General features: G+C 36.9%; 1 protein-coding gene across 6 annotated transcripts in view; it reads right to left on the reverse strand.

Annotated features, from left to right (window-relative positions):
* LMNTD1 (lamin tail domain containing 1) overlaps positions 1 to 26,910 on the reverse strand; it is a 480,256-nt gene that overhangs the window by 84,054 nt on the left and 369,292 nt on the right. For 3 of the 6 annotated variants that reach the window (XM_032432720.1, XM_032432719.1, XM_032432721.1), the window contains 3 exons: positions 14,778 to 14,896; positions 5,122 to 5,351; positions 2,269 to 2,464 (listed from right to left, as the gene is read on the reverse strand). In XM_032432720.1, coding sequence (XP_032288611.1) covers positions 2,269 to 2,464; positions 5,122 to 5,351; positions 14,778 to 14,866 — 515 coding nt within the window. In that variant the 5' untranslated portion in view covers positions 14,867 to 14,896. The remainder of the gene's footprint in view (positions 1 to 2,268; positions 2,465 to 5,121; positions 5,352 to 14,777; positions 14,897 to 26,910) is intronic. The other 3 variants (XM_032432722.1, XM_032432723.1, XM_032432724.1) reach the window with 3 other exon arrangements.

The following is a 26,910-nucleotide window of genomic DNA, read 5'->3' on the forward strand; positions in this document are numbered from 1 at the left end:
AGGCCCAGAATGCTTCACTGATGAATTCTATAAAATATTTAAGAAAAAATTTACTTCTATACAAACTCAGCTAGAAAATGAAAGAGGAGGGAATATATCCCAACTCATTCTATGAGGCAAGCTTTACCCTGATTCCAAAGCAGACAAAAGACATTACAGGAGAAGAAAACTACAGATCAATACTCTTCACAAACATAGATGTAAAGATTTGAAACAAAATTTTAGCCAATAAAATTCAATAATATTAAAAGAATAAACATTATGATCGAAGGAGTTTAAGTGTGTAGGGTTGCTTTAACATTGAGAAAGAAAAACCATATGATCATCTCAGTAGATACATAAAAAGCATTTGACAAAAATCCAATATTCATTCATAATATTCATTGCCACAATTAAACATTCAGAATCATGATCCTATTACTCCTTTGTTTGAAACTTTCCCATTGCTTCCCATTTCCCACTGTGAAAATCAAATTCCTCATTCTGGTGTTCAAGGCTCACTGTGATCATTCCCCAACCCTGGCCCCTACAACCCGGTTACACCAATTGAGGAACTGTTCAGTGGGGCAATGCTATAAAATGCCTTATACCTACCTGGTCCTAGCGTTTTCTGCCTCCTTCACTTTGTTTATGCTGCTCCTTCGTTCTAGGCTGCTGGTTCTCAACCTTGACTGTGCGTTAGAATTACCATGGGATTTAAAAAATTACAATGGTCAATTCTACCACTAGAAATTCTGACTCAGAGTCTAGGATAGGGTCAGGACATTAAAAACTTCTCACCTGATTCAATTGTGTAGGTAGGATTGAGAAGTAGTGCCCTAGAATGTTCTCACAGACTCCAGATTTGCATATCCAAAATTTACGTATCTTTTTTTTATGTTATGTTAATCACCATACATTACATCATTAGTTTTTGATGTAGTGTTCCATGATTCATTGTTTGTGCATAACACCCAGTGCTCTATGCAGAACATGTCTTCTTTAATACCCGTCACCAGGCTAACCCATCCTCCCACCCCCCCTCCCCTCTAGAACCCTCAGTTTGTTTCTCAGAGTCCATAGTCTCTCATGGTTGGTCTCCCCCTCCAATTTCCCCCCCTTCATTTTTCCCTTCCTACTAACTTCTTCTTCTTTTTTTTTTTTTTTTTAACATATAATGTATTATTTGTTTCAGAGGTACAGGTCTGTGATTCAACAGTCTTACACAATTCACAGTGCTCACCATAGCACATACCCTCCCCAATGACTATCACCCAGCCACCCCATCCCTCCCAACCCCCACTACTCTAGCCACCCTCAGGAAACAAAATTTACGTATCTTTCTAAGATAATTCTAATTAATAACTCATTCACAAAATCTTCCCAGATCATCCTCTGCTGGGAGAAAATTCTCTATATGCCTTGATACTTTATTTGCCTCTTTCAATCCTTATACCTGCAGGTCTTTCCTGATCTGAGTAAAAGTTCTTAAAACCATATTCACAAGCCTTTTTTTTTTTCTTTGATTTTTTGCTCCAAATAAGTCATCATTCTTAACATGGTAGATAGATGTTGAATGAATAATTTGATGAAGTGTTTTTAGATGGTTGAGAGAACACTTAATTATTCACTACAGTTGAATGGTAAAGTGGTTGATTTTAGGAAATCTGACCTAAGGGGAAAACAGTTTCCTTTATGTCTGAACTTCAAACCTAGCTAATAACTTCTTTTAGCCCTCTCACACCCTCTGTGGACATGTGTTTATTTCTAATAATTCACAATTCAATCTGTTGTTAAAGCAACAAGAAAAGCAGGGTTAAGTAAATGTATAGATGAGTCAGCTCTTTTATTTTAGCTCTAATATCAACTTTCTTCCTGATCAATTCTTTTTGCCATAGATACCAACAACTATAAAAATGGATCAATGAGTAAGTCCATGTTTTTCCTTCTGTCTCAAACTCAAGTGCCTAGTAGAAGAGAAAAAAGACACTAAATCCATCTGAATGATCTGCCAATAATGAAAAAATAGAGTTGACTTTATTTGTAGGGATTATGTAGTGCTGTTTTCACTGGCATCTTTGAAAAATCAGCATTCCTTGTTTGGTTCCCTAGAAAATTACACTGATTTCTTATCATTCCGCAGAACATGAACGGTAATATTTCAATAAACTGCTTAGGGTTCTAGATGAAATCATGGATGTAATATCAGATTAGAACTTTATTACCTACTGAAGTAAAGTAGCTCCTATTCCAATAGAAGATATTAAATAGTTCAAATAGAATAGGTACCTGGATCTAGATTGGCCCACTTCTTCAAGAATCATAGAAAAGTGCTTCCAGGCTTTCTCAGCATGGAATGAATGTGGAAGAAGTTTCTTTGAATCACCAAACAAAGTTAGGAAATAATCTTCTCCTTCCCCAGTTACTGGTATCTCAGGAGCAAGGAGCAGAGCCTGTCTCTTTGTCATTATGGAGCTGTTGACTTCTTTCAAAGAAACCAAAGAGGAAAGCAACAAAAAGAAGTAAATAAAAGGACATTAAAAGAACACAAAGCCACTATCTCTATTCTTTGCTTCTACAAAATTATATTCTTTATACATTTTACTGTCACTTTGAAACTCAATGAGGATAATTAAAAGCTATAAACCAAAGTCTATGAAATAACTAGTAAGTAATTATCTTTAGTGACACATAATTCCTAGAGATTATGTCAGTTATCTTAAAATATCAACAATACCATTAGCATGATGACTTTTATTTAACTGATTATTCAGTTGTACTAGAAGCATCATAAGTTTTCAAGGAGGTAAACATTTGAGTTTCTCAAATTTGGATATGTTATATATAAATACAACTTTATTTCATATTAGCCATCCTCCCCAAATTACTACCCATAAATTAAAGCCTCAAATGAACCCTTCCTATGAATAATTAGTAATTTTGCCAGGTAAAGACTTAAATTTCCTCTAATCAACTAAAATAGTTTATTAGAAAGATAGAGTAATTCTTAATCAGACTCTAGTATCCTCTTGGAAATTTGTTCTTTTAAAATTATCACCACTAAGATTTAAATACAGAACAGTTTTTATAATTTTGCATGGAAAGAAGCAGGCTGGGTAAATCTAATGATGTGTCTGCAAAGAGTGAGTAAGACTACAGAGAGAGACAATGATGAAGTGGATAGAACACTGTGTCTTGGATTTAGACAGACCTGCAATTGTATCCCAGCTCTGCCACTTAGTAAGCCAACTAATTCTCCATTTTCCTGAACATAAAATAAGGCAATGTGAAGATTGAAGAAAATGTAGATAACTTTCTAGTGTAGTGTCTAGTTTTTAACAGGTATTTAGTAAGTGATAGCAATTATTGTAGTTCAGGGGCTTTGGTTAATGTGACACTGTGTCCAAAATCATCAAAGGACTGAGACAATCTAGAGTATGCTTTATATTCTTGTATCTTTAACAAAACCAAAGCGAGGTGAAAGATGAAAAAGAATAAACACATAGTTTCTAAAGAGGATTAAAGAAATGTTTGGAATTAAATTAGTTCATTCCCAGTCACTTGAGTATTTACTTAATCCTTGAGTTCCTTTGGGGAAAGAGATTATATAGTATCCTTTTTAATGGTTCATCTTGAGGTATGAAAACCTTTATACTATAAAAAGGAAGAAGACAGATTAATTTTAGTCCTAGTTGTTATTTCACCTAGAGGAACAGATGGAACGGAACCAAATGCAACAAGTTTCAGTGGACCCAGGCATTTATCTACAAAACCTGAATCTACAGTAACTGAAGGAGAAGACTACACACCCCAGCTCAATTCTCACCTTGCAAGGGGAAACCACTATATTTTGTTTTTCCCCTAAGAACTTGCGCAGTTTAATCCAAATATAGAATATATACCATGATGATAACAGGGATAAAGAAGGAAAAATATTCCCTCCCTGGATGTAAAGTTGGTATTTGCACTTTTGAGTATATGGATTTTGGTCATTGCTAAAGGTCAATGTGATCTTAGGAGGCTTCTTTAAAAAGTGCATTATAGGCATACAAACAATGAAGCATAGGGAATAATGGCAGTAGATCAAAATCCTACATAACACTGTGTCACAAGTTTAGGAAAATGCCAGAAACAAAATGAAATATAGATAAGCAGCAGCCAGGCTTAAATATCCATAGAATAATAGAGGAAAATAGAGACATCAAGTAGTCATGGGTGTGTTTATGCTACCAGTTTTGAAACTTGTTGACTGGTAATTGAAATACAGACCCCCAATCTAGCCTATTCAATGAGGAGGTGCTTACAGATATATTCATATTCACGACTAATTTTTTTATTAAGCACTTACTATATGCTAGGTGATTTTCATAAGTATTTTATTTAATCCTTAGGCCAGCCCTGTGAAGTTGATATTTTAATCCCTATTTTGCGCTTGTGGGTAATGGAACTCAGGGATAACTAACCTATTATCTCACAGTGTAGGTAGAAATATCCTTTAGACCTAAGTCCTCTGTTTCCAAGACCATGATTTTTTCAGTAAACCATGATAACATACCCTTAAAGTTCCCTAACATCATGAGGAAAACACTGTGGATATTGCTGAGTGCATTGCTTACACTGTTGGCAACTGTCAAAACCCAACTTTTTCCTATTGTAGTACTTTTCATTTTCTTCTCCAAATTCATTATTGTTCTCCTATCTTTCCACCATTTTCTTACCATTTATTTTGCTTCTTTCTATTATATGTCTGTCTTTTCCTTACTTAAGCATAAGTCTCCTAATGGCACAAATACACAAGACATTGCTTAATCTTTCTCGTAGTGTTCAGAGGAAGGAGAGTTAATGCTATACATTAGAATTTTTATCTAGCAATTCTAGAGCATCTAAGCCATCAACCCATGAACCATTATGACAATTCAAGATATTTTAATCATAGGGATGATACATTTGGCCACATACATTTATATGACCTGAATATGACTCAGTGTTAGGATCAATGGTGAGCATAATCAAGTTACTCTGCATATGACATTAAGAAATCTGTGTTATTGGAAGTCATTCTGACATCTAGGTATATAAAGAAGCTATTGAACTACATGCGTTAAAAATAGTCTCAAAAAATTTGGTACATGTTTTGCTTACCCAAGCTGTTTTCCGATCTGGAAAGGCCCACTCCTGTAGTTTTGGGAGTCTTCTGCCCAGTTGTTGATATAGTTATTCCACTAAACTGAGGGCTAGACGGATTGTAATCAAGAAGCATTTCATACGATAATGACCAGGACAATGGCAGTGTAATATCTGAATTCGTTGTCGAAAAAAAATGTACTAAAGATCGCTGTGTCATTGGGAGACTGTCTTGGGTGTCTTTTCTTCTGTGTACAAAAATTAGTATAGTAAGCAAAGTGAGAAAGTCAAAATGAATAGATACGAACATAAGAATCATGAACTATGATTATTACCCAGAGTTCTGCTTTTCAAAGGTAATATACATTTACATAAGCATAAGGACAACTTTTTGTTGTAGTTTTAACAATCTAAATAGGACATTTGAGTGTCAAGAAATACTTTTATCTACTCTTTTATCTACTCTTTTATCTAGTTAATTGGGGGTGCCTGGGTGGCTCAACTGGTTAAGCATCTGCCTTCAGCTCAGGTCATGATCTTGGGGTCCTGGAATTGAGTCCTGCATCGGGCATCCTGCTCAGTGGTGAGTCTGCTTCTCCTTCTCCCTCTGTGCTCCCTCTCCTTCTGTGCTCTCTTGTGCTCTCTCTCTCTCTCAAGGAAATAAATAAAATCTTTACTAAAAAAATAAAAATAAAAAATAAAAATCAGTCAATTGCTACTGTAGATAATTTTTAAAAAGTGCAAAAGTAGAAAGAAGAAAACAAAAATCACCAAAATGCTACCAACCAAAAATTTTACCAAAAAATCACCGAAATGCTACCAATCATTTCATTCCAGGCCTTTTTTTAAATTATGTTAGTTACCATACAGTACATCACTAGTTTTTGATGTAGTGTTCAATGATTCATTATCTGTGTATAACACCCAGTGCTCATTACAACATGTGCCCTCCTTAACACCCATCACCCTGTTACTCCATACCCCCACCCCCCTCTCCTCTTAAGCCCTCAGATTGTTTCTCAGAGTCCATAGTCTCTCATGGTTCATCCCCCTCTCTCTTATTCCCCCCCCTTCAGTTTTCCCTTCCTTCCCATAATGTCCTCCATGCTATTCCTTATGTTCCACATATGAGTGAAACCATATGATAATTGTCTTTCTCTGCTTGACTTATTTCACTTAGAATAATCTCCTCCAGTTCCACCCATGTTGATGCAAATCGTGGGTATTCATTTTTTCTGATGGCTGAGTAATATTCAATTGTATACATGAACCGCATCTTCTTTATCCATTCATATGTTGAAGGACATGTTGGCTCCTTCCACAGCTTGGCTGTTGTGGACATTGCTGCTATGAATATTGGGATGCAGGTGCCCCTTTTTTTCACTACATCTGTATCTTTGGGATAAATACCCAGTAGTGCAATTGCTGGGTCATAAGGTAGCTCTATTTTTAACTTCTTGAGGAACCTCCATACTGTTTTCCAGAGTGGCTGCACCAGCTTGCATTCCCACCAACAGTGTAAGAGGGTTCCCTTTCTCCATATCCTCACCAACATTCGTGTTTCCTGCCTTGTTAATTTTTGCCATTCTAACTGGTATGAGGTGGTATCTCAATGTGGTTTTGATTTGAATTTCCCTGATGGCTAATGATGTCAAACATTTTTTCATGTGTCTGTTAGCCATTTGTATGTCTTCTTTTGAGAAGTGTCTATTCATGTCTTCTGCCCATTTTTTGACTTATTTGTTTTTTGGGTGTTGACTTTGATACATTCTTTATAGATCTTGGATACCAGCCCTTTATCTGATAAGACATTTGCAAATATCTTCTCCTATTCCGCGGGTTGCCTGTTAGTTTTGTTGACTATTTCCTTTGCCATGCAGAAGCTTTTTTTCTTGATGAAGTACCAAAAGTTCATTTCTGCTTTTGTTTCCCTTGTCTTTGGAGACATGTCATGAAAGAAGATGCTGTGGCCAAGGTCAAAGAGGTTATTGCCTATGTTCTCCCCTAGGATTTTGGTGGATTCCTATCTCATATTGAGGTCTTTCATTTTGAGTTTATCTTTGTGTATGATGTAAGGGAATGGTCCAGTTTCAGTCTTCTGCATGTGGCTGTCTAATTTTCCCAGCACCATTTATTGAAGAGACTCTTTTTTCCATTGGATATCCTTTCCTGCTTTGTCGAAGATTAGTTGACCATAGAGTTGAGGGTCCATTTCTGGGCTCTCTATTCTGTTCCATTGATCTATGTGTCTGTTTTTGTGCCAGTACCATGCTGTCTTGATGATCACAGCTTTGTAATATAGCTTGAAGTCAGCCATTGTGATGCCTCCCGCTTTGGTTTTCTTTTTCAACACTCCCCTGGCCATTCGGGGTCTTTTCTGGTTCCATACAAATTTTAGGAAGGTTTGTTCCAGCTCTTTGAAAAATGCCAATGCTATTTTAATAGGAATGGCATTGAAAGTGTAGATTGCTCTGGCACCATAGACATTTTAACAATGTTTATTCTTCCAATCCATGACCATGGAATGTTTTTCCATCTCTTTGTGTGTTCCTCAATTTCTTTCATAAGTGTTCTGTAGTTTCTAGAGTATAGATCATTTACCTCTTTGGTTAGGTTTATTCCGAGGTATCTTATGGTTTTTGGTGCTATTGTAAATGGAATTGATTCCCTAATTTCTCTTTCTACAGTTACATTGTTAGTGTATAGAAAAGCAACTGATTTCTGTGCATTGATTTTGTATCCTGCCACAGTACTGAATTGCTGTATGAGTTCTAGCAACTTTGGGGTGGAGTATTTTGGGTTTTCCACAAAAAGTATCATGTCATCTGTGAAGAAAGAGAGTTTGACTTTTTTGCCAATTTGAATACCTTTTATTTCTTTTTGTTGTCTGATTGCTGTTGCTAGGACTTCTAGTACTATGTTGAACAATATTGGTGAGAGTGGGCATCCCTGTTGTGTTCCTGATCTTAAGGGAAAAGCTCTCAGCCTTTCCCCATTGAGAATGATATTCACTGTGGGCTTTTCATAGATGGTTTTTATGAAATTGAGGAGTGTTCCCTCTATCCCTACACTGTGAAGAGTTTTAATCAGGAAAGGATGCTGTATTTTGTCAAATGCTTTTTCTGCATCAATTGAGAGAATCATATGGTTCTTGTCTTTTCTTTTATTAATGTGCTCTATCACATTGATTGTTTGGTGAATGTTGAACCACCCTTGCATCCCAGGAATAAATCCCATCTGGTCATGATGGATAATCCTTTTAATGTACTGTTGGATCCTATTGGCTAGGATCTTATTGAGTATTTTGGCATCCATATTCATCAGGGATATTGGTCTGTAATTCTCCTTTTTGATAGGGTCTTTGCCTGGTTTTGGGATCAAAGTAATGCTGGATCATAGAATGAGTTTGGAAGTTGTCCTTCTGTTTCTTTTTTTTGAAACAGTAGAATAGGTACTATATCTTGAAATGTTTGGTAGAATTCCCCTGGGAAGGTATCTGGCCCTGGACTCTTGTTTTTTGGGAGGTTTTTGATTACTGCTTCAATTTTGTTACTAGTTATTGGTCTATTCAGATTGTCAGTTTCTTCCTGTTTCAGTCTTGGTAGTTTATAAGTTTCCAGGAAGGCATCCATTTCTTCCAGGTTGCTTAATTTGTTGGCATATAGTTGCTGATAATAATTTCTAATAATTGTTTCTATTTCCTTGGTGTCAGTCATGATCTCTCCCCTTTCATTCATAATTTTGTTAATTTGGGTCCTTTCTCGTTTCTTTTGGATAAGTCTGGCCAGAGGTTTATTGATCTTATTAATTCTTTGAAAGAACCCGCTACTAGTTTCGTTGATCTGCTCTACTGTTTTTCTGGTTTCTATTTTGTTGATTTCTGCTTTAATCTTTATCATTTCTCTTCTCCTGCTTGGTTTAGGTTTTATTTGCTGTTTTTTCTCCAGTTACTGTAGGTGTAAGGTTAGCTTGTGCATTCAGGATTTTTCTACTTTTTTGAGTGAAGTTTGGATGGCTATGTATTTCCCCCTCAGGACCGCCTTTGCAGTCTCCTATTGGTTTTGGACCAGTGTGTTTTCATTCTCATTGGTTTCCATGAATTGTCTAAGTTCTTCTTTAATTTCCTGGTTGACCCAAACATTCTTTAGCAGGATGGTCTTTAACTTCCAAGTGTTTGAATTCCTTCCAATTTTTTTCTTGTGATTGAGTTCCAGTTTCACAGCATTGTGGTCTGAAAGTATGCAGGGAATAATCTCAATCTTTTGGTATCAGTTGAGACCTGATTTGTGACCCATTATGTGGGTCTGGAGGAATTGTGCGCATTTGAGATGAATGAGTATTCTGTGCGCATTCGAGATGAATGAGTATTCTGTTGTTTTAGGGCGGAATGTTCTGTATATATCTATGAATTCCATCTGGTCCAATGTATCATTCAGAGCTCTTGTTTCTTTGTTGATCTTCTGCTTAAATGATCTGTCCATTGCTGAGAGTGGAGTGTTGAGGTCTCCTACTATTAAAGTATTATTATCAATATGATTCTTTATTTTGGTTAACAGTTGGCTTATGTAGTTGGCTGCTCCCATGTTGGGGGCATAGGTATTTACAGTTGTTCGATCTTCTTGTTGGATAGACCCTTTAAGTATGATATAGTGTCCCTTTACATCTCTTACTATAGTCTTTAGCTTTAAATCTAATTTGTCTGATAAGAAAATTGCTACCCCAGCTTTCTGAGGTCCATTGGCATGATAAGTGGTTCTCCATCCCCTCACTTTCCATCTGGTGGTATCTTTAGGTTCAAAACAAGTCTCTTGTAGACAGCATATGGATGGGTCATGCATTTTATCCAATCTACAACCCTGTGCCACTTCATGGGAACATTTAGGCCATTCACATTGAGAGTGCCTATTGAAAGATGATTTTGTGCCATCATTTTGCCTGTGAAGTCCCTGTTTCCATAGAATGTCTCTGTAAATTTCTGGTCTATATTATTCTTGGTGTCTTTCTTCATTTATAGAATCCCCCTTAATATTTCTTGCAAGGCTGACTTGGTGGTCATATATTCTTTTAGTTTCTGCTGGTCCTGGAAGCTTCTTGTCTCCCCAACCATTCTGAGTGATAGCCTTGCTGCATGAAGTATCCTTGGCTGCATGTTCTCATTTAGTACCCTGAATATGTCTTGCCAGCCCTTTCTGGCTTTCCAGGTCTCTGTGGAGAGGTCTGATATTATTCTGATGTTCCTCCCTCCATATATAAGAAATCTCTTCCCCCTAGCTGCTCTCAGGATAGCTTCCTTGGCTCTAAGATTTGCAAGTTTTACTATTATATGCCGGGGCATTGGTCTGTTCTTATTGATCTCAGGAGGGGTCCTCTCTGCCTCTTGGACACGAATGCTTGTTTCCTTCCCCAGATTATGGAAGTTCTCAGCTACGATTTGCTCAAATATACCTTCTAGTCCTCTCTCTCTCTCTCTACCCCCTCAGGGATCCCAATAATTCTGACATTGGAATGTTTCATGGCATCATTGATCTTTCTAAGTCTGTTCTCATGGGCTTCTAGTTGTTTATCCCAGGCCTCCTTGGCTTCCTTCCTTTCTATCATCTTATCTTCTAGCTCACTAATTCATTCTTCTGCCTCATTTACCTTGGCTGTCAGGGTATTCAGTTTAGACTGCTTCTCATTCATAGCATTTTTAAGTTTGGCCTGATTCGATCTCATTTGGCCCTTAGAGATTCTATATTGTTGCTAATATTTTTCTCAAGCTAGATATCGACTTCATAATTACTACTCTGAAGTCTATCTCTGACATCTTGCTTATATCCATATCCAGTAGGTCTATGTAAGAGACCATAGTCTCTGATCCTTTTCTTTGTTGTGGGCTCCTTCTCTTAGTCACTCTGTTGAGGGGTGGTTAAGGGAATGTACAGAGTCCAAAGTACTAACCATGACCCAAGCAAAATGCACCCGTTTTATGGGGACCCTTGGGTTGTCATCCTCTTGTTCTCCCAGGCTCTCTTCTGGGGGAGGGACCTGCCGCCCTGTTACTCAGACAACCCTGCTTGGGCAGAGATGCCCTGCCCCTGTCCAGGGGGTGGGCTCAGTGGAAACCAGTTTTTTGAGCTTTTGTTCTCTGGTGGCTTTCCATGTCTCTTCCAAGAGTTAGAGCAAAAATAGCCACACCCAAACCTCTGTCCAAGAACAGAGAGATCGCAGTCTGCTCTTCATTGAGTCCTACAGGATACGTAGTCTCCGTTTCTGTATGCACTGCTAAGAACCGCAGCCTCCCGCAGTTGTGTCCGTCCACAGCAACTCTCCCAGAGGTCGACCCCAGGGCTGGGGCATGTCTCTGCCTTTTGTGCTTATAAAACTGTGAGCAGTCCTGGGTTCGTGTGCATGCACCCGCAGTTCCTGGATCTTGTTTGGGGGCTGCTCTAAAGCCCTTTCCCAGACGCTACTGCTCTGCGAGTTTGTGCCTGGTTCCCAGTGTGGGATGCTTTTGCACAGGTGCCAGCTTATGGTGGCTCCCTCTCTCTTCTGTTTATCTTCTGAGATCGTCCACAGATTCACGACTCCACCCTTCATACCTTGCAACCGGCAGAGATTTTCTGCTTGTAGAGATCCAGATATATATTCTTACATCTCGGGTTGATTTTCTGGGTGTTCAGAATAGTTTGGTAGATATACAGCTAAATTCAGGGGACTGGTTGAGACAGGGTCCCCAACTCCTCCACCATCTTGCCTCTTCCACTCCATTCCAGGACTTTTAATGTATTTTTTTTACTCAAAATTGAGACTCTAGAAACCACTTATATTCCACTTTTATTAATTATTATATCATATCTCCCTTTCCATTAACTAAAAAAAATATAATATATAATTCCTGCTCAATATTATTGTTTAGTAAACTTTTTTCCTTTAATTCCTACTGCTTAACTAATTTTCCTATATTTATAAAAATTCTAGCGTTAATGTCTACTTTTTTTTTTTTTTTTTAAAGATTTTATTTATTTATTTGACAGAGAGAGGCACAGCGAGAGAGGGAACACAAGCAGGGGGAGTGGGAGAGGGAGAAGCAGGCTTCCCGCCAAGCAGGGAGCCCGATGTGGGGCTCGATCCCAGGACCCTGAGATCATGACCTGAGCCGAAGACAGACGCTTAATGACTGAGCCACCCAGGCGCCCGTTAATGTCTACTTTCAAATATATTCTGAAAATTACTTTGAATACAGTATACATGTGTATATGTGTATACATGTGTGTACGTGTGTGTATGTGTGCGTATGTATGTTGAGGGGAATACAGAAAAGGAAGAAAACAGACTTAATTTCCAGGTATTATTTTTATAATTAAATCTTATTATGAACACAGGCTTTTCTTTCTTTTTTAAAAATATAAAAACATTTGTTAACTAGTGTGCATTTAAACAAAGCCTCTAAACTACAACACAATTATTTTACAAGTAAAACAATAGTCCCATGGCATGGCTCATGAAAAGATTTATGACAACTTCATTTTATGAGTCACACTGAGACTTAGTTACCTCAAAGCAATCTGTGTGTATGTGTATGTATGTGTGTGTGTTTAATACTTGAATTGTGAACAAAGTCCTGGGGTCTAAAATCCTTTGGCTTTTTGAAAAACTGGATAAATATCCCATTCATGCACCCCCTTACTGGGGACCACTTATCTCTCCTTTGTAAGTCAAGAGCTAAGAATTTTGCCTCCACAGATTTTCTCTATTTTTATTCTTTATTTCACAGAGTTACTGTAAAGATATTTTAGCAAGTCTGGTTTTTTGTTTGTTTGTTTTGTTTTTGTTTTCCAAATGTTTCTATATAGGAAAGGGCCTGAAGTTTCCTAATCTGCCAAAGTGATGTCAGTCTTAATCTCTTTATTTACTAAGAGGTAGTCATAATAATTTTATTCTACAATTTGTAAATTCCTTCATCAGAAATATTATATCTGGACAGTTTTGTACTCAAAACCAGACTGCTTTAAATGTACCTCTCAGATAGCACAGACATCTCAGGCAGTTTTTTTTTTTTTTAATAAATGGCTTTGGCTTTGAAAATTGTAATATTAGGCCAGTGCATATTAAGCTTGAGCATTTGCCATTCTGCTGACACCCCAAGCACCCATCTTTGTCAGAAAAGCTCTAACCCATGAAAATATACTCTTGAGTAGGATGTGGTGGTTTGTGGGAAGGATACGAAGAGGTAGATTGTCAAATTACAATATTTCATCTCTGTCCAACCTGAGACAAGATCATATGACACAATTTCTGTCTGACACTGGTTAATATAAGCAAGAAAAATACTTTTCTTTTCAAAGTTCCTTACATCTGGGTTTCATTACAAACTGGCTGTATCTTTTCAGCATATTCGTTTTAAAAGCTCCAAAGTTTTTTCTTCCCCAGTAAAACAATAGCATTTCCAAATAATTTAATTCCACAGAAGATTCCTAATAAGCCTCTGCAAATGTTGTGATTAAAGAAATCTGGCCTAGGGCCACAAAGTGTTCTTATTTTTGTCGTTGAATAAGAAATTTCTAATGGCTGCACACACCTTTGAAAGAGCTGAGACATTTCACAAGAGGCATATGTGATGTAGCCCATTGTCTAAACCCTGCACTCACCATCCTGTTAGAGTCCTTTTGGAAGATGAGAGACTTGGCCTAGTGCTTAGTTAGCTTGCCCTCTATCATATGGAATTTTCCAAGCCCCTTCTTGGTATTTTGTTTCCTCTGTAATTGATTAGCACTACACCAGATGTAGTTAAAAAAGTTCAATTCCGGGGCGTCTGGGTGGCTCAGTCAGTTAGGCATCTGCCTTCGGCTCAAGTCATGATCCCAGCGTCCTGGGATTGAGCCCCACATTGGGTTCCCTGCTCAGCAGGGAGCCTGCTTCTCCCTCTCCCTCTGCCTGCCTACTTGTGATCTCTCTCTCTGTCAAATAAATAAATAAAATCTTTAAAAAAAAAGTTCAATTCCCACAATTCAATGTTATTTTGGGAAATGCTACATTGGTAATTCTGACAACAATCACTTCTTAGATGACCTCTAAGAACAAATGTTTAAAAGATGAACTTGAACTGATCAGTAAACACAGGACATGTAGGTGCAAAATAACATTAGCTTTAAATTACATATATTCAATACTAGAGGTCATTTTTTAAAAAACACTGGAAAACCCATGCTAATGCTTTTATTGATAGAATGATTTATAGTAGTAGTAAAAATAGGGAGTTGTAGTTTTTTGGTTTTTTCATTTTTGTTTTTCTTTTTTGGGGGTGGGAAGGGAGTTGTAGTTTTTATTTAACATCTTCACAGGTATTTCCAAAACCAAAATTCTCTAGCAATTCTTTGTCCCAAAGGTTAGTAAAGGAGTTCTAAAGAAATTGTCTGCCAACTGCCTTAACATGTTAGATATAAGTTCTGGAATCTCAACCATGTCTTGTATGATAGAGATCTGTCCATGTGAAGTTTTCTATTACTCAAGGACTGAACCTTATAAAACAGTGTTTGAAGAAATAGTTGTATGTTATAGTTAATTAATTTTAGAAAAAGTGTGGAATCAATTCTAGTTACAACTACTTCATAAGATGTTTTGAAACAAGAGGTCAAGTACTCCATCATTATCCTCTAAATCTCAGATCCTTCTCTCATTTGTGCCATTCTTACTGTGCTTGATTCTCCATCTTATCTTCCTGCTCATAGAGTTCACTCTGCAGGGCCACCGAAGTTTCCTGACTGGCCTGCATGCCTTTCATCTTGGCTAGAAGAAAAGTCTCTTTTCTTTCCTGGGGAAACAAATCATGATACTAGTCATAAATACAGCTGAAGTTCAAGGTAGATTTTCTTTTCAAATGACCTCAACTGTCTACCTCAAAGCATCTGCCAGATTTAATAATTTCTTTCCCAAGCTGGTGCCAGAACCAGGTTTCTAAAGTGAATATGTAAGTACTGACATAACCAATACTAGTATTGGCTAAGCATATTATGCAAATCAAGGTGCAGGTGTGTGGCATTCACTGGAAGCAGCTCAAGAGAAAGGGCAGCAACCCAGCACAGCTACCTTTATGACTATAACCTTCATATCTGGCCAACACTGCCTGTTAGAACACTGTGAGGTAATGTCTCCATGGTTACAAAGTTCTAGTCTCTGAGCAATTATGTTGATGCTGCACCTGCTTTGTAGTTTGCAGACATTAAATAAGGTAACTTGCTTTTAGAGAACCATATCTTTCACCAAATTTTGCCACCAAAATATTCAATACCTATTTTGGATTTATGAGGGTCAAAGCTAGTATGTAAATATTTGGAGCATTAGTCAATGTTTTTAATTGTTTTTTGATTTTTGTTTGTTTTGTTTTGACAAATGCTCTTTGAACACATGGAAATGGTCAAGCAGCAGGACCAGAATACTTGTGTACTTTTCAGGCAGAAAGAATCCTATTAGTAGAAGTGGCGAAATCAAAGCCAGCAGATTTACATTCCTCTACTATTCATGCCAGCAGTATGCTTCATAAAGAAGAAATCACTTAGTTCAGATTCTAACCTCGAGTAAGATTTACACTTAATGTTTTATGATAATGATGGTATAAGAATAAAATTAACACTGTACACAGTAATAAGATATATTAGCAATGATGATTATTGGATGAGTAAATTCATTCAATAAATATTTAAATAAGCATCTATTCTGTACCAGGAGCCAGATAGGTTTTATGAATTAACAGTTCCTGCTTCAAGGAAATAATGATAAAATATCTTCCAATCTAGATTAGAAAATGGTTTCCATCATGGAATGATGAGCATTATTTAAATACAAAGGACAATGAACAAAATAATTGTTTTAATAAGTCAGAAGAAAAAGATTTCTTGGGGACCCTGTGAAATAGTGGCATAGGAGGATCCTAAACTCATCTTGTCATACAGATACTCCTAGATAACAGCCACATCAGTATAACTAACCCAGAAAATGATCTGAAGACTGGCATAATAGACTCTACAGTTAATTGTAGAAAGGAGGCCACATCAGAAAATGGTGGAAAGGATGGAGCCCCAGTTGGGAACAAACCTAACCTGTGAGACTAACCACAAAGACTGGAGGGACACCACAACCACAGAAGAGGGAGAGGAACAGATCCTACACCAGGCACCCCAGACATGTAGGACCTACACTGAGAAGATGAGTCCCCAATAACATTTGGCTTTAAAAATCAGAGATCCTTAACTTTGTGAGTTTTTACAATCACTGGGGTTTAACACTGGGAACGTTTTAAAAATCAAGTGGGATCAGCTCCAGGAGGGCCAGAGGGTGATAGGAAATAGTCCCCACCCTTAAAGAGACAGCACAAAAATAACCCTGCCAAGATACAGCATACAAGCAGCAGTTTGAAAAGCACCTGGAGATTTATTTACTAATCTCAAAACATGAGCTAGAGGGGCAGAAATCTTTAAGAAATTTTTTGAAGAACAAAAGAGCTGGTGGGCACAATTCTCCCCATTTATCCCCAGCCTAGATACCCAGACATCTGTGGGGAAACAGCATAAACACTCGCTACTTAGCCCAGGTTTCATCCTGCAAGCAGATGGGCACTTACCTTGCTAACACCTGTGTGCTCTACCCCCCACATTCTCCTGAAGACGGTTCCATTCAACCTGCCTCAATCCTTCCAAAGCTATGCCTGATGCATTTCATTCTGCAAGCAGCCCTGACAGTGGCGAGCACCACTCCAAAGTGACTCTTGCTCTGGTTAGAGGGGAAGATACTCACAAACACCAGTTCCACTGAAGCCCCAGTAGTGGGCTGGGGGAAAACATCTGATGTGACTGCTGGCCCTGCCCACCAACAAAAACCTCACAGGGGGCAGCACAAAGAGAGAGCTCTGTAATTGGGGGGTGGGAGTGGTCACTACAACCCAAAAAGACAGACTGGGCCTGATAGCAGGTCTCATTCTCAAAAAAAAAAAAAAAAAGCCACTGAGGAGACAATGCAGGTAGGTGTGTCCACAGTTCTGGCAAACAGGCTGAGGGCAAGCATCTGGTCTGACCCAACTACAAGCCCAAAGTCACCCCAGACTGGCCCCATAATAGCACAGATGCCAAACCCTGCCCCCAAGAAAGATGGCTGTGCAGCTGACTGGACTGAAGGCAAATGTGGCTCAACCACAATGGTAGTGTGCATGCAACAAACATAGGAGACATCTCTGAAGTGCCAGGTTCTGGTGAGCAAGGGACATTGCACTATGGGGCACAACAGGATCTCTTCTTCATAAGTCCACTACTTTTAAGAGCAGGAAATGTAGTTGACATTCCGAATACATAGACACAGAGAATTAGATCAAATGAGACAGAGGAATATATCCCAAAGGAAAGATCAGGACAAAATCACAACAAAATGATTTGGAAATGAGCAATATGCCTCATAAAGAATTCAAAGTAATAGTCATAAAGATACTAACTGGATGTGAGAAAAGACTGGAGGATCTCAGTGAGACCTTCAACAAAGAGACAGAAAATATAAAAAAAGAATCAAGCAATGATGTAGAACTAAACTGCTGAAATTAAAAATACACTGGAGGGAATCAGTAGTAGATCAGAGAAAGCAGAATAATGAATCAGTGAGCTGGAAGACAGAATAATGGAAAGCAAAGAAACTGAACAACAAAAAGACAAAAGTATAATAAAAAATGAGAATACGTCAAGGACATCATCAAGCATAGTAACATTCACATTATAGGGATCCCAGAAAAAGAAAATAGAGAAAGGGAGGCAGAAAATTTATTTGAAGAAATGACAGCTGAAAACCTCCCTAATCTGGGGAAGGAAACAGACCTCCAGATCTAGGAGGCACAGAAAGTCCTCTCAACCCAGGGAAGTCCACACCGAGACACATAATATTCACAATGGCAAAAAGTAATGGCAAAGAGAGAATCTTAAAGGCAACAAAAGGAAAACAGTTACATACAAGGGAAACCCCATAAAGCTATCTGCTGATTTTTCAGCAGAAATTTTGTAAGCCAGAGGTGTGGCATGATGTATTCAAAGTGCTAAAAGGAAAAAGCTTGCAACCAAAAATACGCTATCCCACAATGCTATCATTCAGAATAGAAGGAGAGAGAAAAGTTTCTCAGACAAACAAAATTTAAAGGAGTTCATCACCACTAAATCAGCCATATAAGAAAGGTTAAAGGGAATTCTTTGAGTGGAAAGAAATGGCCAAGTGGAAAGAATAAGAAAATTATAAAAGGAAAAAATTTCACAGGTACATGTGAACATAATAAAAGTAGTAGATTAGTTACTTACCAGTATAGTTAAACCACAAAAACAGTGAAGTCATATCTATAAAAATCAGTCAAGGGCTAAACAAAATAAAAGGACATAAAGTATGACATCATATACATAAGATATGGGAGGAGAGAGTAAAAATGTAGTGCTTTAAGAATGGTTCAAACTTAAGCAGCCATCATCCTAATACAGACTGCTAGATGCATAGGATATTATATACAAACCTAATGATCATCACAGATAGAAAACTGTAAGAGATATGCAAAGAAGAAAAGAAAGGAATCTAAGTATATCACTAAAGAAAGCAAACAAACCAAAAAGGAAGAGAGCAAGAGAAGAAAGGAAGAGAGAACTACAAAAACAACCATAAAACAAGTAACAAAATGACAATAACTATATACCTATCAGTAATTACTCTGAATGTAAATAGACTAAATGCTCACATAAAGACATAGCATGACTGAATAGATAAAAAAGCAAACCCCATCTATATGCTGCCTATACATGACTCACTTCTAACCTGAAGATGCATACAAACTGAAAGTGCAGGGATGGAAAAACAATTATCATTCAAATAGAAGTGAAAACAAAAACAAAAATAAACAAACAAAAACAAACAAATGAAAAGAAAGCTGGGGTAAGAATACTTATATTGAACAAAATAGATCTTAAAACAAAGACTATAACAAGAGACAAAGAAGGATACTACCTGACAATAAAGGGAACAATCCAACAAGAAGATATAACAAATATAAATATTTATGCACCCAACATGGGAGCACCCAGACACATAAAGCATCTATTAATAGACATAAAGAGAGTAATCTAGTAATACAATAATAGTAAAGGACTTTAACACCCCACTTACATCAATGGATATATCATCCAGATGGAAAAATCAACAAGGAAACAGTGGCTTTGAATGACACATTGGACCAGATGGATCTAACAGATATATTCAGAACATTTCATCCAAAAACAGCATAATACACATTTTTTTCTTTTTTTTTTTAAGATTTTATTTATTTATTTATTAGAGAGAGAATGAGAGAGAGAGCATGAGAGCAGGGAGGGTCAGAGGGAGAAGCAGACTCCCCGCCGAGCAGGGAGCCCGATGTGGGACTCGATCCCGAGACTCCAGGATCATGACCTGAGCCGAAGGCAGTCGCCCAACCAACTGAGCCACCCAGGCGCCCCACATTTTTTTTTTTTTTCAAGTGCACATGAAACAGTCTCCACAACAGACCACAGGTAGGGCCACAAAACAAATTTCAAAAAATTCAAAAAGATTGATATTGTATCATGCATCTTTTCTGATGATAATGGTACGAAACTAGAAATCTAACACACACACACACACACACACACACACACAAATCTGGAAGAACACAAATACATGGAGGGTAAACAACATGGTCCTAGACAATGAATGGGTCAACCAAGAAATCAAAGATGAAATAAAAAACACGTGGAGACAAATGAAAATGAAAACACAGTGGTCCAAAATCTTGGGATGCAGTAAAAGCTATTCTAAGAGGAACAATTATAGCAATACAGGCCTACCTCAGGAAACAAGAAAAATCTCAAATAAACAACCTAACCTTACATCTAAAGGAGCTAGAAAAAGGACAAACAAAGCTCAAAGCCAATAGAAGGAAGAAAATAATAAAGATTAGAGTAGAAATAAATGAAATAGAGACTAAGAAAATAAAAGAATAGATCAATAAAACCAGGAACTTGTTCTTTAAAAAGATCAACAAAATAGATAAATCTTTAGCCAGACTCATCAAAAAAAGAAAAAGAGAGGACTCAAATAAAATCAGAAATGAAAGAGGAGAAATAAAATGGACACCACAGAAATTACAAAGGATTATAAAAGAATATTATGAAAAATTATATGCCAACAATTTGGACAACTTAGAAGAAATGGATAAATTCCTAGAAACATACAGCTTCCCAAAACTGAATCAGGAAGAAATAGAAAATCTGAACAGACTAATAACTAGCGATGAAATTAAATCAGGAATCAAAATCTCCCAAAAAACAAAAGTGCATGACCAGATGACTTCACAGATGAATTTTACCAAACATTTAAAGAAAAGTTAATAACTATTCTTTTCAAACTATTCCAAAAAATAAAAGAGGAAGGAAACCTTTCAAATTCATTCTATGAAGCCAGCATTACCCCAATAACAAAACCAAATAAAGACACTACAGAAGAGAAAAAAAACTACAGGCTAATGTCTCTGATGAACATAGATGGAAAAATCCTCAACATATTTAGCAAACCGAATCTAAAAATATATTGAAAAAATTATTCATTACCATCAAGTGGAATTTATTTCAGGGATGCAAGTGTTGTTCAATATTCACAAATCAATCAATGTGATATATCACATTAAAAAAAGAAAGGATAAAAAACATACGATCATCTCAATAGATGCAGAAAAAGCATTTGACAAAGTACAACAACCATTCATCCATTCATGATACAAACCTTCAATTTATACAACTCAACACAGAAAAACCACAAATAATCCAATTAAAAATGGGCAGAAGACATGAAGACATTTCTCCAAAGAAGACATACAGATGGCTGACAGATACATGAGAAGATGCTCAAAATCACTATTCATCAGGGAAATGCAAATCAAAACCACAATGAAATATCATCTCACACTTGTCAGAATGGCTAAAATCAAAAACACAAGAAACAACAAATGTTCACAAGGATGTAGAGAAAAAGGAACCCTGTGCACTGCTGGTGAGAATGCAAATTGTTGCAGCAACCTTGGAAAACAGGATGGAGGTTCCTCAAAAAATTAAAAAGAGAATTACCATATCATCCAGTAATTCCACCTCTGGCTTTTTACCCCTCAACAACAAAAGCATTAATTTGAAAAGATATACACACCCTCTCTTTACTGTAGCATTATTTACAATAGCCAGGATATGGAAGCAAGCCAAGTTCCATCAATATATAAATGGGTAAAAAAGAGGTAGTGTGTGTGTATATATATATAACGGAATACATATAATATATGATGTATATTATATATAATGGAATGTATATAATATATAATGAAATATATATAATATATAATGAATATATACACACACACACATATATAATGGAATATTACTCAGCCATAAAAAATAATGAAATCTTACCATCTGCAATAACAACATGAATGGATCCAGAGAATATAATGCTAAGTGAAGTAAGTCAGAGAAAGACAAGTACCATATAATGTCACCTGTATGTGGAATTTAAGAAACAAAACAAAGAAAGAAAGAAAAAAAAGAGAAAAAACAAACAAACAAAAAAACCCAGATTCTTAAATATGGAGAACAAACTGGTAGTTGTCAGAGGGCAGGTGGGTTGGGGGATGGGTAAAATAGGGGAAGGGGATTAAGAGTATAATGTACAGAATTGTTGAATTACTATATTATATACTAAGTGTAAACTAATATAACACTGCATATTAATTATATTTGAATTTTAAAAATGAATAAGAAAAGACAAGAAGCATACTACATAATGAAGGAAGTAAGCTAGAGGAAGGTAAACATTTGATTACTTTTCTCTATTTTAAAGAGGAAGCATAATTCCTTTTAGGATTGTGGGCCAATTATGTGAACATAGCATAGAGATTTATAAATTTATACTTATGCTTAGAAAATAAGTAAAAATGGATTTATTTTTTGCCACTATCCCAGTTTCCCTTCCTGTCTGGATGGTATCCTAGCTGTTGAAATTTTCTGTACTTGAACTATATATATTACCATGAAGTCATTATGACTTCATTTGTTTTATCAGAGAGCTTATTCACATTTTCCAACATAGTGTGGAGAAAGAAAATTCCATCAACTAAGAAAAACTTTGAAAAGCTTAAATTTGTGAATGTTCTAACAGTCATTCCCCATATAGGATTTTTCCTTACTTCTTTTCCTAAAATTACAGCGTATATGCAACTAAAACCAATTTCCTCTTTTTCAGTTGCGCAGATTAAGTCAATGGTTTTCAGTGGGGGATAGAGTGAACCATTGAGGGCATTTTGTAAATGTGAAGGGAAAGTCATAGTAGTCACAACAATTTGGTGGGGTGTTCTTGGCATTTAGCAGATAGGAGCCAGAAATGTTAGGCTTTCTGAAATATGGCAAATAATTTTCCCATACATCTTCCCATATACTACATAATTTGCCAGACATTCATACATTGAAAAATAGCTTATAACTAATGCAAAGCCCAATTCCATATTAAATATAAAGATAAAATATTTTGCACATTTTAAATATATACCAAAATTTCCAGGGAGTAACTATTTATTGTTTACATTGAGGAAAAAATGTATGTTGGTTTGTTCAGAACTTTTCTAAGCGTTGTTTGTCAGTTTGGAAAAATTACATTATCAATGGTAATAACATTTGGCGTATTCATGTGGTTTATATAACTTATCTGGCAATAGGTAACAGCAGCAACAACAACAATAACAAAATCAACCTGATATTTAATAATACTAAGGAATAATTATTAAATGTTTTAGATGTGTTTGATATTATGATCATATTCTTTAAGAAGAATCCTTATTGTTTAGAAATACATACTGAAGCATTTTTAGATAAAATTAGATGATGTCTGGATTTGCTTCAAAATAATACAGAGTATAGGGAATGGATGGAGATGTAGATGAAAAAGATGGGTCATGATATGTAACTGTTGAAGCTGGGTAATGGGTACTTGGAGGTTTGTTGTACATTATGTCAATTTCTTCTTTTTCTTTTAAGATTCATTTGTTTATTTTAGAGAGAGAGAGAGCGAGGGCAAGCACACAGAGGGAGAGGGAGAAGCAGACTTCCCACTGAGCAGGGAGCCCGATATGGGGCTCGATCCCAGGATCCTGGGATCATGACCCGAGCTGAAGGCAGACGCTTAACCGACTGAGCCACCCAGGTGCCCCTCAATTTCTTCTTTAAATGATTGAATTTTTCCATAGTAAAAAGGCTAGAGAGCAAGTTTCATTTTGGGATCTGTAGACTTTAAACACTGATAGTATCATCATCATGGCTGTCTCTAGCTTAGAAAGGATAGATCAAGCAAGAGATGAAAGAGAAAAACAGAAACACCTACTGTTCATGAGGTACAATAGTCTTTTTTTTTTAATTTAAATTCAATTAGCCAACATATAGTACATCATTATTTTTTGATGTAGTGTTCAATGATTCATTAGTTAATATAACAACACCCATTGTTCATCACATCACATGCCCTCCTTAATGCCCTTCACCCAGTTACCCCATACCCCACCCACCTCCCCTTCCGCAACACTCAGTTTGTTTCCCAGAGTCAAAAGTCTGCCATGGTTTGTCACCCTCTCTGATTTCTTCCCACTCAGTATTCCCTCCCCTCCCCTATGATCCTCTTCACTATTTCTTATGTTCCACATATGAGTGAGACCATATAATTGTCCTTCTCTGATTGACTTATTTCACTTAGCATAATTCCCTCCAGTTCCATCCGTGTTGATATAAATGGTAGGTATTCATCCCTTCTGATGGCTGAGTATAAACCATTCTATATATGAACCACATCTTCTTTATCCATTCATCTGTTGAAGGACATCTTGGCTCCTTCCATAGTTTGGCTGTTGTGGACATTGCTGCTATGAACATTGGGATGCAGGTGCCCCTTCTTTTCACTACATCTGTATCTTTGGGATAAATACCCAGTAGTGCAACTGCTGGGTCATAGGGTAGTTCTATTTTTAACTTCTTGAGGAACCTCCATACTGTTTTCCAGAGTGGCTGCACCAGCTTGCATTCCCACCAACAGTGTAAGAGGGTTCCCCTTTCTCCACATCCTCGTCAACATTTGTTGTTCCCTATCTTGTTAATTTTAGCCATTCTAACTGGTGTAAGGTTCCCTGATGAAAAGTGATGTAGAGAATTTTTTCATGTGTCTGTTGGTCATTTGTATGTCTCCGTGGAGAAGTGTCTGTTCATGATTTTGCCCATTTTTTGACTTGTTTTTTGGATGTTGAGTTTGATATGTTCTTTATAGATCTTGGATACCAGCCTTTTATCTGTAATGTCATTTGCAAATATCTTCTCCCATTCCACGGGTTGCCTGTTAGTTTTGTTGACTGTTTCCTTTGCTGTGCAGAAGTTTTTTTCTTGATGAAGTACCAAAAGTTCATTTCTGCTTTTGCTTCCCTTGCCTTTGGAGATGTGCCATGAAAGAAGTTGCTGTGGCTGAGGTTGAGAACAGCCTATGTTCTCCTCTAGGATTTTGTTGGATTCCTGACTCACATTGAGGTCTTTCATCCATTTTGAGTTTATTTTTGTGTATGGTGTAAGGGAATGGTCCAGTTTCATTCTTCTGCATGTGGCTGTCCAATTTTCCCAACACCATTTGTTGAAGAGACTCTTTTTTCCATTGGATATTCTTTCCTGCTTTGTTGAAGATTAGTTGACCATACAGTTGAGGGTCCATTTTTGGGCTCTCTATTCTGTTCCACTGATCTATGTGTCTGTTTTTGTGCCAGTACCATACTGTCTTGGTGATCAGGGCTTTGTAACATAGCTTGAAGTCAGCCATTGTGATGCCCCCAGCTTTGGTTTTTTTTTTTTTTCAACACTTCCTTGACTATTTGGAGTGTTTTCTGGTTCCATACAAATTTTAAGATTCTTTGTTCCAGCTCTGTGAAAAATGTTGATGGTATTTTGATAGGGATTGCATTGAAAGTGTAGATTGCTCTGGGCAGCATAGACATTTTATCAATGTTTATTCTTCCAATCCATGACCATGAAATGTTTTTCCATCTCTTTGTGTCTTCCTCAATTTCTTTCATACGTGTTCTGTAGTTTTCAGAGTACAGATCCTTTACCTCTTTTTTTGGTTTATTCCTAGGTATCTTATGGTTTTTGGTGCTATTGTAAATGGGATCAATTCCTTAATTTCTCTTTCTTCAGTCACGTTTTTAGTGTATAGAAAAGTGCATTTCTGTGCATTGATTTTGTATCCTGACACACTACTGAATTGCTGTATGAGTTCTAGTAACTTTGGGGTGGAGTCTTTTGGGTTTTCCACATAAAGTATCATGTCATCTGTGAAGAGTGAGAGTTTGACTTCTTTGCCAATTTGGATGCTTTTTATTTCTTTTTATTGTATGATTGGTGAGGCTAGGACTTCTAGTACTATGTTGAACAATAATGGTGAGAGTGGGCATCCCTGTTGTGTTCCTGACCTTAAGGGAAAAGCTCTCAGTTTTTCCCCATTGAGAATGATATTTGCTGTGGGCTTTTCATAGATGGCTTTTATGATATTGAAGTATGTTCCCTCGATCCCTACACTGTGAAGAGTTTTAATCAGGAAAGGATGCTGTATTTTGTCAAATGCTTTTTCTGTATCAATTGAGAGGATCATATGGTTCTTGTCTTTTATTTTGTTAATGTGATCTATCACATTGATTGATTTGTGGATGTTGAACTACCCTTGCAGCACAAGAATAAATCCCACTGGATCGTAGTGAATAATCCTTTTAATGTACTGTTGGATCCTATTGGCTATTATCTTGGTGAGAATTTTTGCCTCCATGTCATCAGGAATATTGGTCTGTAATTATCCTTTCTGATGGGGTCTTTGTCTGGTTTTGGGATAAAAGTAATGCTGGCTTCATAGAACAAGTTTGGAAGTTTTTCTTCCATTTCTACTTTTTGAAATAGCTTTAGTATAATAGGTACATTTTTTCTTTAAATGTTTGGTAGATTTCCCCTGGGAAGCCATCCGGCCCTGGACTCTTGTTTATTGGGAGATATTTGATTACTGCTTCAATTTCCTTGCTGGTTATGCACCTGTTCAGATTTTCTATTTCCTCCTGTTTCAGTTTTGGTAGTTTATAAATTTCCAGGAATACATCCATTTCTTCCAGACTGCCTAATTTTCTGGCATATATTTGTTCATAATATGTTCTTATAATTGTTTGTATTTCTTCAGTGTTGGTCATGATTTCTCCCCCTTCATTCATGATTTTCTTAATTTGGGTCCTTTCTCTTTCCTTTTGGATAAGTCTGGCCAGAGGTTTATTGATCTTATTAATTCTTTCACAGAACCAGCTTCTAGTTTCATTGATCTGTTCTACTGTTCTTCTGGTTTCTATTTCATTGATTTCTGCTTTAATATTTATTAATTCTCTTCTCCTGCATGGTTTAGGCTTTATTTGCTGTTCTTTCTCTAGGTCTTTTAGGTATAAGGTTAGCTTGTGTATTGGTGATTTTTCTAATTTTTTGAGAGAGGCTTGTTTTGCAATATTCTTCCCTCTTAGGACCGCCTTTGCTGTATCGTAGAGGTTTTGAACCAATGTGTTTTCATTTTCATTTGTTTCCATGACTTTTTAAAATTCTTCTTTAATTTCCTGGTTGACCTATTCATTATTTAGTAGGATGCTCTTTAAGCTCCAAGTGTTTGAGTTCCTTCCAAATATCCTCTTGTGATTGAGTTCAAGTTTCAAAGCATTGTGGT

Source organism: Phoca vitulina, unplaced genomic scaffold (assembly GCF_004348235.1).
Source record: "Phoca vitulina isolate PV1807 unplaced genomic scaffold, GSC_HSeal_1.0 scaffold49, whole genome shotgun sequence".
NCBI classification, from domain to species: domain Eukaryota; kingdom Metazoa; phylum Chordata; class Mammalia; order Carnivora; family Phocidae; genus Phoca; species Phoca vitulina.